Source organism: Zeugodacus cucurbitae, chromosome 4 (assembly GCF_028554725.1).
Source record: "Zeugodacus cucurbitae isolate PBARC_wt_2022May chromosome 4, idZeuCucr1.2, whole genome shotgun sequence".
NCBI classification, from domain to species: Eukaryota; Metazoa; Arthropoda; class Insecta; order Diptera; family Tephritidae; genus Zeugodacus; species Zeugodacus cucurbitae.
The window spans coordinates 61,239,935-61,254,538 of NC_071669.1; the positions used below are offsets into that span (position 1 = coordinate 61,239,935).

General features: G+C 33.8%; 4 protein-coding genes and 1 long non-coding RNA gene across 5 annotated transcripts in view; 2 read left to right on the forward strand and 3 right to left on the reverse strand.

Annotated features, from left to right (window-relative positions):
* LOC105212457 (G-protein coupled receptor dmsr-1-like) overlaps window positions 1-14,604 on the reverse strand; it is a 170,758-nt gene that overhangs the window by 135,367 nt on the left and 20,787 nt on the right. The window lies entirely within an intron of this gene.
* Window positions 2,718-3,731, reverse strand: LOC128921773 (snake venom metalloprotease inhibitor 02A10-like). The gene is made up of 2 exons (XM_054229981.1): window positions 3,593-3,731; window positions 2,718-3,352 (listed from the first exon to the last, which is right to left on the reverse strand). The coding sequence occupies exons 1-2, from the start codon at window positions 3,593-3,595 to the stop codon at window positions 2,825-2,827; spliced, it is 531 nt and encodes a 176-aa protein (XP_054085956.1). The 5' UTR covers window positions 3,596-3,731; the 3' UTR covers window positions 2,718-2,824.
* Window positions 2,873-6,050, forward strand: LOC128921775 (uncharacterized). Its single transcript, XR_008471076.1, has 2 exons — window positions 2,873-3,008; window positions 5,994-6,050. It is a non-coding gene; the product is annotated as an uncharacterized LOC128921775 (long non-coding RNA).
* LOC128921774 (snake venom metalloprotease inhibitor 02A10-like) lies at window positions 5,736-6,761 on the reverse strand. The gene is made up of 2 exons (XM_054229982.1): window positions 6,606-6,761; window positions 5,736-6,367 (listed from the first exon to the last, which is right to left on the reverse strand). Exons 1-2 carry the CDS (start codon window positions 6,606-6,608, stop codon window positions 5,843-5,845), a joined length of 528 nt encoding a protein of 175 aa, XP_054085957.1. The 5' UTR covers window positions 6,609-6,761; the 3' UTR covers window positions 5,736-5,842.
* LOC105212458 (skin secretory protein xP2-like) lies at window positions 12,670-13,918 on the forward strand. The gene is made up of 2 exons (XM_011184445.3): window positions 12,670-12,809; window positions 13,149-13,918. The coding sequence occupies exons 1-2, from the start codon at window positions 12,807-12,809 to the stop codon at window positions 13,821-13,823; spliced, it is 678 nt and encodes a 225-aa protein (XP_011182747.2). The 5' UTR covers window positions 12,670-12,806; the 3' UTR covers window positions 13,824-13,918.

The following is a 14,604-nucleotide window of genomic DNA, read 5'->3' on the forward strand; positions in this document are numbered from 1 at the left end:
TGAACGACTTAACGCCGCAATAATAAAAAACTTGTCTTTCCTGGAAATTATGAATTTTTCAACATTTTGCTTTGCTGCTTTGAACAATAAAAAAGCATTACGACTATGAATCTGAATGCAAAATCGATGAAAATTATTCACAGACTACTGATTGACTGCTTCGAAATTACGTCTCGCGTTTATTTACGCTATCTCACAACTAATTCTGTGCAATTCTAACGAATTTGAGGTACTTCTGTTGAAACAGAATCTACAGTAGACGGATAATGGTGGACACTGAAGACATTTACATTATGTTTCAATGTTTATAAAATTATATAAGTTTAATATTATGTATATAGATAAATAATTTTAAATTAAATTAAATTTTATTTCAATTATATAAGTTTAATATTATGTATATAGATAAATAATTATTTATTCGAGTTTTTATATTTGACTGCATTTTCTGTAAATAGACAGCTATAAATTCCTTGCTTTAGTGATTGTTTCTGAGAAATTCCATTCATTAATAACACCTTAGTAGCAACGACAATGACCATTCAATGTCTGTATTAGCGCTAGCAATATGAAATACTTGAAATTAAGTTATGGTTATGTCCGATAGTGCATCGTATGCTCAGAATGTAAGTATATATATTTATATAGAGTATATAGTTTCGTAGGCATGTATATTTATGTAATATTTCTCATTAAATGCGAATCTAAGATCAGCCGTACACACATCTGTTGGCAATAAAAGTGCCAAGAGCAATAAAGGAAGACTATCACCACATATCACACTCAATATTCAGAAATATACATACTCACTTAAATACACTAGCTGCGGTAGAACAGCAAAATAGACAGAGAAAGGCGAGGTCATCAACTATGCAACCCTGACTGTAAAAGGAACTAGTCTGAAAAGCATTCCTTGCGTACTAGTTTTTTCGGAATGTTGATTCAGAAAGCGAGCTTAGTTGGGCAAGAGAGAGAGAGAGAGAGTATTTTTGTAATAAAAATGGAGACACCTGCAACTCAAATTCTTCTCATAATACTTGATCAAAATAGTTATTTATCGGTTTGAACTTGGATGGAACTAGTATATTTTGAACCAGAATCTAACAATTGAAAACTCGAAAGACATTAAATACATACAAAACAGCAGTATCTTTTATGAAAAGCAGACGCTATAGAAACAACCGAGTCTAGTAAGTCACACTAGTTACAAAGTAATTAATAATTTGTTTATTTAACTGCTGGGTAATCGTGTAATGCAACGTAATTTTCTAAAAATGGTTATACTGCATGTTTATGGCGAATTTCGGCTAAATTCACATTTTAATCATAAAATGTCGGCGGTTCAGGGATTTTGTTGTACACGCACATACAAGCAAACCTTGACTAATGAGGTTTCTCTGTATTATATTACTATAGAATATATGTTGTCTGTTTTTATCACTGCCAAAACTGTAATACAATGCAGTTAAGCGATGTCTGTGTGTTCGAATGAAAGCACACATAACAATAATAGCGAGCATACCAGAAAATTAGTTACGAACAAAAACAGCCATCTGGGAAAATATCCAGAGTTTATAGGTGCGCTCAACGTGGTGCAGAAGCGTCGCCAATTGCGTTGGCGGCATTAATGGATTTTCGCCTTGATAATATTCACGTAAATAATTGTGCAGTTTTTTCACTAATTTTATTATACTTTATTTTATCTTTTGTTGTTATATGTGTTCACACGAGCAGGCTTTAAGTGGTTTTCTGGTAACACTCGTACTTGTGTTTAACATTTTTTGGCATTTTAACTGCATTGTGGTAAAGAAAGTAAACAATCAAACAGACATATGATCTGGTATAAATCACATAGATTGGCATAATCAAATGGTGGTAGAATGGCAAGCGGTTCATCACTTAAGTGAGATTCTTTTGTGAGAAATTCAAGGATATAGCTTATTTCTTTCTCTCATATGAAAAGTCCTTCACGGTGAGGTAGTACTTAATAGTATATTTCGTTCTAACGTCTTTCAAACTTCATTGTCACCCTAAATGTAGGCAAGGAATTAAATTTGTAATCCAAACTATAATATTTTGATGCCTACATTTTGGCACAATATCTTATGATAATTTTTCTCGAAGTCACATCGGTTAGGTTAGACAAAAAAATTTGAAAAGATATAGATAGAATATATAGCAAAAATTTAATAGGAATTAATATAGCGCCAATCTTTAGCTGAAAGTTTATTTACTGAGTGTCCGAAAGCTTACATTTAAAATAAATATAAAACTATGTCATTAAAGGTCGTATATATGCTGTATAGTTATAATCTACTCGCAAAAGTCTATCTAGGGGAAATTTTTTTTCAAATTAAAAAACTGTAATTTATACTTAAAATACTTGAAAAAAGTGATTCATAACAGTTATTCTTATTAATATCTCTGGATGAAATTTTACTTGCTCATTACGTATAGGTCTATGATTTAACTCTATATCTTTTATCTTTCTATATTATTGTATGAAATCTTTTGTCAATTTCCTCGACTCTAATCCTCTTTTACACATTCGTTTTTTTCCTATATATGATAGCATGACCAAGCAGTCTTAAATTTGAGATTTGCTTGATTCTAAAACTCAAATGAGGCTACGTTTGGGCTTAGTACAGGAAAAAAATATAAGATGAGAAAAACAAAAGGACCTTCTCGGACCTGGAAGTCAGTAAAAAGTCGACAAATTAAATTTTAAATTTTTATATTTTCAACTCAAACATAACTCAGGTACATTCTTCATTAACAACATTAACTAATAACAATAATAAACAATCAACAGTTGTGGATTCATCTAGAAACGGCGTCTGTAGACAACACGACGAACGGTCTTGTAACGGTAACCGTCTTGACCATGGGAGGATGAAGGAGGAAGATAGGTGTTTTGTGGTTGAGCAATTGGCTGCGAGAGAACTGCCTCCTGAACTGGTGCAGGTGGAATGTAGGTGTTCTGTGGCTGTGCTGGAGGGGGGATGTAGGTGTTTTGTGGTGCGATGGGTTCGGAGAGAACAGCTTCCTGTACTGGTGCGGGTGGGATGTAGGTGTTTTGTGGCTGTGGTGGAGGAGGGATGTAGCTGTTTTGGGGGACAATTGGTTCCGATTGCACAGCCTCGTGCACTGGTGCTGGGTAGTTGTAGCCCTGAGCTGGTGCTGGTGCTGGTGGTGCGGGTGGGATGTAAGTGTTTTGTGGTACAATTGGTTCCGATCTCACTTCCTCATGGATGGGAGCAGGGTAGTTGTAGCCACCACCACCACCACCGAGATGGGAGACATCAGCAGCAGCGAATGCCAATAAGGCGAAGGAGACAGCAACGAAGAATTTCTGCACAAACAAAATAGAAGAGATTTCATTAGTGGGTACACATATGCACTGGCACTATTTGAGTCTTAAGGCACAAAACACAAATTGTTGTTATTTTTATTTTTAATTAATACGAAAATAGTTATTTTTAAACTGTTAAAGATATATTTTTTCGTAACTTCGAAGTTAACTTTTTTATTTTTTATTTGTTTTTCTCTTTTCTTTGTTTAACGCTTATTTTTCGGTTTTTTGTGTACGCACCATTTTTTGTAGTTGATGCTTGAGCTGTTTACACCACAACGGTTAAAGTTTGATAATATCTAAGTTGTCTATCGAACGCGTATTTATACTCGTTAGATTTTTATGTCTCATAGCCAAAGGTCACAGCATGCAGATGCTCTGCGCTTAAGTGCTGATTTGGCCGAGGGTTCACACCTCTGCTTCATACGGAAGTTGACATACAAGAATTAAAAAGCAATAAAATATAGTTTGTAAATTTTCCATTTTTACTACCGAAGCCGTTGCTGAATAATTTACATATATTACGAGTATATACTTCTTTTATTCACTCTTCCACACCAGTCTTTTTGCTTACAACAACAAGGAATTCGGATATACATATAATTTTGAATATAACTTCCATTTAATTTAACTTATATAAGATGGCCTTCAAATTCAAGAAACATTTACATATATCGAACAAAATTTTCAAAATTCAAAAGAAAGTTTATAAAATTATGTATAGAATTTTCTTATCAAATAATTGAAATTATTCATTCCATGTAATATTTTAGAGAGATTTTATAAAGTGCAAGTTGTCTGATATGATTTTGGTGGGACGATGCTTCATACACAAAATATCAGTATAAGCATATCTACATGATATTTTGAGAGCTTCGGCTTTTTCTCTAATACAAAAAAAAAACTATTTCGAATCCAAATAATTTCACACTTGTATACCCTCGCAACATGTTGCACAGAGAGTAAAATATGTTTGTTCACATAATACAAAAACATATTTGTATGAAATATTGTTGGGAAAGTGGGCGGGGTCAGAAATCGGACTATTAGTTTTCAAGGCCCCAGATATCGAAAACGAGGACCTCAGTGCCAGTGGCTAATTGTTTTTTTTTTTTTAAGAAAATATCAATAAATCTCTTAGATATTCTAAAGAAATTTAAATAAGATATTTTCTTATCATAGGACTGCTCTGTAACAATTATGGATGACATCGGGTTATAACTTCCCCTATCTCCCATATATCTCGTAGTAGGATTTTTAAAATTCCGGTGTACTTCATACCGTATTTATCGGTTAATATGGGAGATATCTTAGCAAAATTAAATTAATGTGTAATTTTTGATATAATATAGCTTGATGAGCGAATATTTTGCGTTATTGGGGAAGAATGACAAATTAAAGTTGTTCTTCGGCAAATTTTATTCAAATACTTTTGCTGATTCAGAAAACAATTTACATTTTCCGCGAAATTCCGAACTAATAGGCACGTTGGAGTTGACTGAAGGCTTCTTGGACCTCTGGGCTAATTATTTCAATTTACAAAATATAAATAACGATCCAATGAAGATATTGGAATAAAACTTTGCATAAATAGTGCATTCAGGTATAACGACGCTGATCTCAAAATGGTCGAAATTATATGCTATTAGGTCTACAACTTTGCTTCCGCCGTTTTTTTTTTGTAAATTGAATTTTTTTTGTACAAAAACGGTTACAAAAATTTCCCGCAAATGTCGAGAATTCGGCTCAAAAAGTGAAATTTTTTCAGTGGAGAGTAAATTTGGGATGCAAACAGATCTCTACAAATATTTTTTTGGGTTAATGTTGACACAAATGCCTAAAATCGATATAAACGATTTAATCGACCAGTATTTTTTTATTTTACGTATAATTATGTGCCCTTGTACCAAAAATTAATAACATCGGGTGAATACTTTCTCTAGCTCCCATATACCTAATATAAAGTCATTATGTAATACATCATAGCAAAATAAAGATATCTGTTTCTTTGAAAGATAAGCTTCTTCTTCAGAGACGGAGTGGTTAATCATTACGGTAAACTACCCACCGTTCTGGGGTCTATACTGATGTAGATCTGAGAGAAAAATCGAAATTACTATAAGGTAGTTAGAAACCCTTACGCGGGCACATATGAAAGGTTCATGATATATCATGACCCGAAGCAAAAACGGTTATTGAGGTAAGAAAACTTATAGATTTAAACAGCACTCAAATGTCATCTCGTTTACAGAACAAAAGTTGTTACAATCAACTCACTAGACGTTGGGTGAGGGTTTATTGGATATTTCAAATTTTGACCAGATAATTAATTTAAGTCACGCAATGTATATGAATATCTTTTTCTAATTAAATAGTCGACAAATTGAATTTTAAATTTTTATATTTTCAACTCAAGCATAACTCAGGTACATTCTTCATTAACAACATTAACTAATAACAATAATAAACAATCAACAGTTGTGGATTCATCTAGAAACGGCGTCTGTAGACAACACGACGAACGGTCTTGTAACGGTAACCGTCTTGACCATGGGAGGATGAAGGAGGAAGATAGGTGTTTTGTGGTTGAGCAATTGGCTGCGAGAGAACTGCCTCCTGAACTGGTGCAGGTGGAATGTAGGTGTTCTGTGGCTGTGCTGGAGGGGGGATGTAGGTGTTTTGTGGTGCGATGGGTTCGGAGAGAACAGCTTCCTGTACTGGTGCGGGTGGGATGTAGGTGTTTTGTGGCTGTGGTGGAGGAGGGATGTAGGTGTTTTGGGGGACAATTGGTTCCGATTGCACAGCCTCGTGCACTGGTGCTGGGTAGTTGTAGCCCTGAGCTGGTGCTGGTGCTGGTGGTGCGGGTGGGATGTAGGTGTTTTGTGGTACAATTGGTTCAGATCTCACTTCCTCATGGATGGGAGCAGGGTAGTTGTAGCCACCACCACCACCGAGATGTGAGACATCAGCAGCAGCGAATGCCAATAAGGCGAAGGAGACAGCAACGAAGAATTTCTGCACAAACAAAATATAAGAGATTTCATTAATTGGTACACATATGGAGGCACTATTTGAGTCTTAAGACACGAAACACAAATTGTTGTTATTTTTATTTTGAATTAATAAGAGAGATAGTTATTTTTCAACTGTTATAGTATATATATTTTTTTTCGTATCTTCGAAGTATACTTTTATTTTGTATTTATTTTTCTTTTTTGCTTATCACTTATTCTTCTGCTGTTTGTTTACGCACCATTTTTTGTAGTTGATGCTTGAGCTGTTTACACCACAACGGTTAAAGTTTGATAATATCTAAGTTGTCTATTGAACGCGTATTTATACCCGTTAGATTTTTACGTTGTCTCACAGCCAAAGGTCGCAGCATGCAGTTGCTGCAGAGCTGAACTGGCCGAGGGTTCATACCTTTGCTTCATACGGAAGTAGACATATGTACAAGAATTCGGCAATCAAAGGTAGTTTGTAAATGTTCCATCTTTATTAACGAAGCCGTTGCTGAATAATTTACATATATTATGAACTTCTTTAATTCACTCTTCTACTGCAGTCTTTTTGCTTACAACAACAATGAATTCTGAGGTATATTTTTGATAATTCAGCTTCTAAGTTATAGAATTTTTATAAAATAGCCTTCAAGTGATCTAAGAGACATTTACATAATTCGAACAAAATTTTCATGATACAAAGGGAGATTTATTGCTGATTTAAATGATGTATGTGATACAGATGTAATGATAAGTAGTGTCTTTTTGATATGAATTTCAATAGAATATTTTCGGAGTCGGTATAGCCTTTTTGTGATCTAATGTTTTTAATTTCGAAACCTTTTTCTTATTGCTAACAATTAAAGTATTCTGATAGGATTCTAATGGGACGATGCTTCATACAAAAAACATGAACAGATCTAGAAGATACTGCAGAGCCTTCACAAAACAAAAAACGATTTTCAAAACCATTTTTTTCATATTTTCATAAAAACATATTAAATATAGCATAAATCATTAAAAATTATTAATTTTGAATAAAAATATTTAATGTGATTTGAAATAATTCTATAATTTGCTTCATCGATATTTTCTTGAAATGAAATTAACAAATTGGAGCACTTACGACGTCATCAAACTAAACACATGCTAATATACACATATCTACTGCTATCATTTAATATATTAACGAAGAGTATAAGTATAAATATGTATATATATATAAATATACTCAAGTATAATTAAAAACATTTTATGCTAATAAATGTCACTCAGTTAATTATTTATACGAATTTATTTAATTCAAATAAGGTGAACTAAGTTAATTAGTGACAACGTCAACATATTGGACTTATAAAAATATCATGCAAGAAAATTGTACATAGAAAAAGATATTTCCCACATGAAAAAGTGCAAAATATATTACAGACAGTATAATTAAAAACAAATAGCAACATGTCATAAGTTAAAAAAAAATATTGCATGCTACAATTTTTTAAAAATTAATAGAATCCCTAAAATATATCATGCGAGAATTTTTGTTATATTTTTTTTTATATTTTTAATTTTTGAAGGTAAGCAAGAAGTGAGAAACACTTTGACGAATAATTAAAAAAAATATACATATGTAATTGGCTTTGCGATGCTGTTATATATAATAGCCTTAAATGCTTAAAATATATGGGCGACTAATTTTTTGAGGGACTACAGTGGAGCAAAGGAGATGAAATATAAGAAACAAAAAATTTTAGTGAAAAATACATTTTTTTCTTATATCGATTTTTTCCCTAAAATATATCATGCGAGAATTTTCTAATATTTTTTTATATTTTTAATTTTAGAAGGTAAGCAAGAAGCAAGAAACGCATTGAAGAATAATTAAAAAAAATATACATATGTAATTGGCTTTCCATGCTGTTATATATAATAGCCTTAAATGCTTAAAATATGTGAGTGACCAATTTTTTGAGGGACTACAGTCGAGCAATGGAGATGAAATATAAGAAAAAAATGATTTTTCAAAATTTTTAGTTTAAAAAAAAAAAATATTCCTCAAGAAAATAGTATAAGTAATATTAATTTTTTTTTCATAAAAATGCAAATTGTATAATATTTTTTATAATCATTATAATATTATTCTGAAATTATTACTTCTAATTTAAAAATTAAAAAAAATCTAAACAGTTGAGATAATTCGAAACTATACGACAATACCAAAAATTTTTAAAATATAATGCTAAAACTGTTTGTTTAATAAAACTTAAATATTAAAAAAAAAAATATTAAAATCTCAAAAACAATATAAAAAAATTATAGGCAATATTTTATAAAAAATATTACAGAATCTTAAAATAAAAAGAAGCATGTTCAAAAAATTATTTAGTACTAAATTTTTATAATAAGAGTTTTCCACCCTTCCTTCAAATTTTTTTGATTTGATGAATTTGAATTTCGTGCCTCATACCCACTAATAGTTGCACAAACTGTATGGCTCACCCTAATTTGCCGTACAAGTTCAATGAAACTGACACAAAAAGTTAAAAGCAAAGAAAAGTGTAAAAGACAAACAAACAAACAAATAAGCAAACCAAAAGAGCAACAGCTGTCAAAAACGAAGAAACCGATAAGTAAACACCAACAACAACAACAACTGGAAAAACAACCACAACAACAACAGGCCTCTAAGCATGCCCCAAAGCAGTTGCCTACCACAACATGTAAAGTCAAACAGTCAAATGTCTAAAAGCAAAAAACACAGAAGCAATAACAACAACAAAAATTATAGCACTCATGGGGGAACAGCAAAAAGTTATAAGTGCAATCACACCAAAAACAACAAAATATATTTTATTTTTTTCCACCTTAAACGAAAGATGACCGTACAAATATTGAGTTAGCCCAAAACGAGAAACCACAACAGCAATAACAACAAAAACAATAACTAAAGCAATAACAAAAGCAATAACAAAATCAATAGCAATAACAAACGAAAATACAACACTAATGATCTAATCTGCATAAAAAAGTTATTGGATGGAGCGCCATGAATTTCCAGCTGATGGCTACTAGACACCAGCAACAACAACAACAACAACTAAGTATAAGCCCCAAAGAACCACATCACACCATTAAATGACGAAGATGCCGTTCAACCAGTGCACGTCAGTTCGCATTTGTTGCCCTTGCTTGGCGTCGGTGGTGGTGTTGTAGTTGTTCTTGTTTTGGCATCTTCAATGTTTATTATTATTTCGAATATTTCGTATTTATACACTCATATTTGTATTAGTCGCAATCGCTAATGTTAGCGTATATTTGCTGTTGGCAACGAAGCGAAACGCTGCTCCAATATGCATGCCCTCAACCAAAAATACTCAACAACAAACACTCGCATAAATAAATATATACAAATGGACGGCGTGCAAACTCTGTGACCGGAGTTGAGGGTTTCGTACGTTGGCTCAACGCCAGCGTCATCGATTAGCCGCTAGGTAATGTGTGTTGTAGCGCTGGTTAATTGGTCTTGCTTGGGGGCGAATACCATAGATGAACGCGGAATGGTCGTAAAAAAGAGGCAATGAATAGGCGAATATTAAAATTAGTAGTATTTGCAGAATAAAAAGAGAAAATAAGGAAAAAAAAACTTGTTGTTATATCGACAGCACATAATGAGCATCGGCAGGCGTCAACTTGTTGACCACAATCAGCAGCAATACCACCTCCGAATTTTGTGTATATATACATATAAAAAATTTTCTAGCGCCACGATGAGTTGAATGGAATTGAACTAGTTCTATTGACACTAGTTGTTAACCATTCCTAAATACTAAAGAGCTTTTCAAGTGGAACGCTACAAAAGTAGACCGATAGGGACAGCAAACGACGCCATATTTCTCCCGCTCTTTTGAGATTTCTCTTCTGTAAGTTTCGACATTTAATAATGGAAAGATATACGATCCAACAATGAGTCAAAATTTTAATAATTACTACCTCTATTCGGAGTCTGTGACCTCAACTTTAAGAGCACTACTTCAATTTATATTCGTCATAATCATCCTGTCAGATCAACAATTGAGCGTCTAGTAGAAAAATTTTAATCCACAGGCACAGTACAGAATGTTCCCGTACCAGTGTGACAAAGAAGTGCAGGTGTTGTCCCAAATCAGTCTCTCACACTTCGTTCTCAAGCGTACAGAATCTTCGTTTGTTCGTGAACTGGGTTGAGCAACAACTTGAAAATTATCCGAATTTTCATCGAAAAATCATCTTCAGGTAAGGCTCAGCAGAGGGTAATTTCTGGCTGAATGGCTTCGTCAATAAGCGAAATATGCATTATTGGTCAAACAGCAATCCACACGTATTCCATGAATCATCATTGCATCCCGAAAAAATTACAACAATACTTCTTCCGTGATTATCAAGACCGGCACGTTACTGTGAGTGGAAATCGCTCAATGATAACCGAATATGTTTTGTCTGAATGGACTGAAATGAATGGACAATATATGGTTCCAACAGGACGGCGCCACAAGTCACACTGCGATTATCACTATCGATTTATATCACGAAATGGTCCAGTCAATTGGCCGCGCTGTTGTGCGATTTGACGCCTTTCAGCGTTTGAACTTCGGCAAGCGTGTCCGTGGTGACCATGCAAAGGAAATCGAATTACATACATAAGGACATCGAATGTACTTTAACAGGAATTAATAATTTCTCCATCTGAAGGTTTTATGCATACCAAATTGTCTAAGAAAAGCTGTAGATTTTGATGAACAGCTTTCTTCGTGATAAAAATTTATTCGAAAATTTAACATAAACTACCGAAACTACCATAAGAACTGTATTACTGCCTCTATCCAAATATAATTCCATTCATCTCTTTTAATATTATATTTAATTTTATGACCACGTCATAAGTGGAGACTTTTTAAAAAACAGTGCGTTCCATACCTTTTTAACACCTAAAATTACGAATATGGGATCTTTCTAACTTAGGTTGATATTACTCCACATATGTATATCGATCAGTCTGTAAGGTTTCTTAGCGAGATGAGGTGAGAATGGTTAGCCTAGCTTTATGTTTATATAGTTATATAGCAAATAAAAGTGTATATGGTCCATTTCAAATAGATTTAAGAATATCATATGCACTGAAAATATTACTTGAAAATTATTTTCATGGAGTTCGATTTGACATATCTAAATATTCAGTTATTTTATATTCTAAAATTTTACGAATGCATGAAATTATATTTTTATTCGAACTTAGACCTTTTTCATCTCTCTTCTTTTAGAGATTCAGATTAATGGTAAGTAAAAGTATTTGTTAGTGTTATTATAGAGAAATGTTAAAAAATAACGGGAATTTTCGTTTTCTGAAAAAAAAATATTTTCTCGCTTTTAAAATAGTCCCCATTCGATATTATGCACTGCGCTTCTTCCAATCGTCGAACCATTTCTCAAATGTAATTTTTGGGATCATTTTTGGCTCTTTCAAGTTATATTTATTTTGTGAAATAGGAAGCAGTTTTCTAACAATGAAATTCATAGGCAATATTACAGTACCAAAGTCATCGAAACCGAACTAGTTCGCATGCCTTGAGTTTCACTGCTGGGTTCGAAAGTCATTTTAGCTTTGCGAATTTACATTAAAATGTTTACTAGTGATATCACATTTGTAAGACTATAGACATAGCAGAGAAGAGCTAGTTTTGACTTTAGCAATATTTTTGTATTACTTTATTTAAATATTCTTATAAACAAACAGCATTGTAAGGCGAGTTTTGGTAAACTAGCTAACCAATTAAACGCTGTTTATGCAAACAAAGATGATTCTGAACGATTCTAAATATATTTACATAAAGATTAGGCTTATGTTCTTAGTGGAAGAATACATTAGAATAATAGAAGTTGTAATATAACGGTAAGATATTGAAAACGTAATGCGCTAAACAAGTTCCAAAGCGACGAACGAATTCCAAAGTCTATCACATTTATTTAAGCATATGTGTATGTATGTATGGTCGTATGTATGAAGCAGCAACCATAATGCGAATCGATAATTAAAACATAAAATATAAACATACCATATATTTTCCATTTAACTATAATCAGCAAAAATTTTGAAACGCCTTTATGGGGTAATTTGGCTCAGTTGCTTTTGTACATCTGCTTTCCGTATATTTTTCTCGATTTTTTTTTTTATATTTTAAGCGCAGTAAGAACAAAATAAAAAAGTCAAATACAGCAATGATTTTGCCAAATAAGTAATGCTACTTCCGCATTTTATGCAAATGACCATTAGCGGCTTATTGTGACTAATATTCGAAATTGGCGCCTAAGTGAATTTGCGCCACGAATATTTCTTCGGTATAAATAAGCGCGGGCGAAACTAATTGGACATAATCAAAGTCTTACGTTAGTGGTGCAAACAATTCAAGAAACTAGCAAAAATGGTGAGATGTGAAGCAAATTTTGTTTGGAAAAGAAGAAAATTATAATTTTATATTATTCCTTGAAAGAGAGCAAAGTGTTTGAAATTAAAAAGCAAGAAAATATTAAGAGAAAAATGCCTGAAAAAAAATTTTTAAATTAATATGAAAGTCATTGTTTAGTTAAAAAAAATATATTTAAAAAATTTTCTTAAAATAATTAAATTTTCAAAACCTAAAAATTACAAGTTTTCGAAGTATTGAACTGAAAGGGAACACTGTTATGAAGAAATTTCGAGAATAGAAATAAATACAATTTTAAAAACTCAATTTCATATATCTTTCTTCTATCTCTCCCAACAGAAACTTTTCGTTGCTGCCTCCTTCGCCTTGTTGGCTTTCGCTGCTGCCGATGTTTCTCACCTGGGCGGTGGTTACAATTATCCTGCTCCTGTGCATGAAGCTGTACGCTCGCAGCCGATTGCTCCCCAAAACACCTACATCCCACCCGCACCACCAGCGCCAGCACCAGCTCAGGGCTACAGCTACCCAGCTCCAGCTCCAGTTCATGAGGCTGTTCAATCCCAACCGATTGCTCCCCAAAACACTTATATCCCACCTGCACCACCAGCACCGGCACCAGCTCAAGGCTACAGCTACCCAGCTCCAGCTCCTGTTCATGAGGCTGTCCAATCCCAACCTATTGTTCCACAAAACACCTATATCCCACCTGCACCACCAGCACCAGCACCAGCACCAGCACCAGCTCAAGGATACAGCTACCCAGCTCCAGCTCCAGTCCATGAAGCCGTGCAATCACAGCCAATCGCGCCACAAAACACCTACATCCCACCCGCAGCACCAGCACCGGCACCCGCTCAAGGTTACAGCTACCCAGCTCCTGCACCAGTCCATGAAGCTGTCCAATCCCAACCGATTGCTCCACAAAACACTTACATCCCCCCTTCAGCATCACTCGGTCAAGATGGTTACCGTTACAAGACCGTCCGCCGTGTTGTCTACAGACGTCGTTTCTAAATTCTGAAATGATCCGAACGCTCTGATAATTTGACTGATTTTGTTACGAAACACCTGATAGATTTAAATAAACGTTGTTGAAATATTTGATAGAATTTCTGAGAGTTTGTTTAAAACGGGTTTAAATATGGGTCTCTTGTAACAGCAGTTGTTCCAGGTAAGTGAACTTGACAGTGTTGCTCCTTAATCGCAAAGTACTGGAAGATGTACCGCTTAAGGTTTAAGATAATAAGTAAGTAGCAAGTGCCTTCTGACGCAAACACAATATTCAACACATTGAAGTGGAAATATAAACGGCTGAAATTGATGAGATCCTGATGAAACATCCCGATGACTAGTTTCTATTTCGTAAAACAATGTTCGACCATGATAGATAATATTAATATAACTTACTTTACTACGTATGTTGTATATCGAGCGATTCCTCATAAGTTGTCCACTTTCAAGTTAAGTAGTCTTTTAACAGTTTTCGTAAGTAACGCTGAAGTTTGGTGGTGAAATAGGAAAGCTGTAGGAGACCCAACATTGGTTGGACAATCTTGAACCAGTTTTCATAAAAGCGTTAAAGTCTGGATGCGAAATAATAAAAAGGTCAGAGGAGATCCAATCGAATGAATTTGATTCAATATGCAGCTGAATGCTGACTGACATACTCTTAACCAAATCACACATATGCTACTATATTAAGTGAGTCCACCAGGTGGATCAAAGACTTCGCATAACCTAATTCAATTGGTTAGCATTATCGACACTAATAGCCATCCTAGCGTCACCAGGAGTG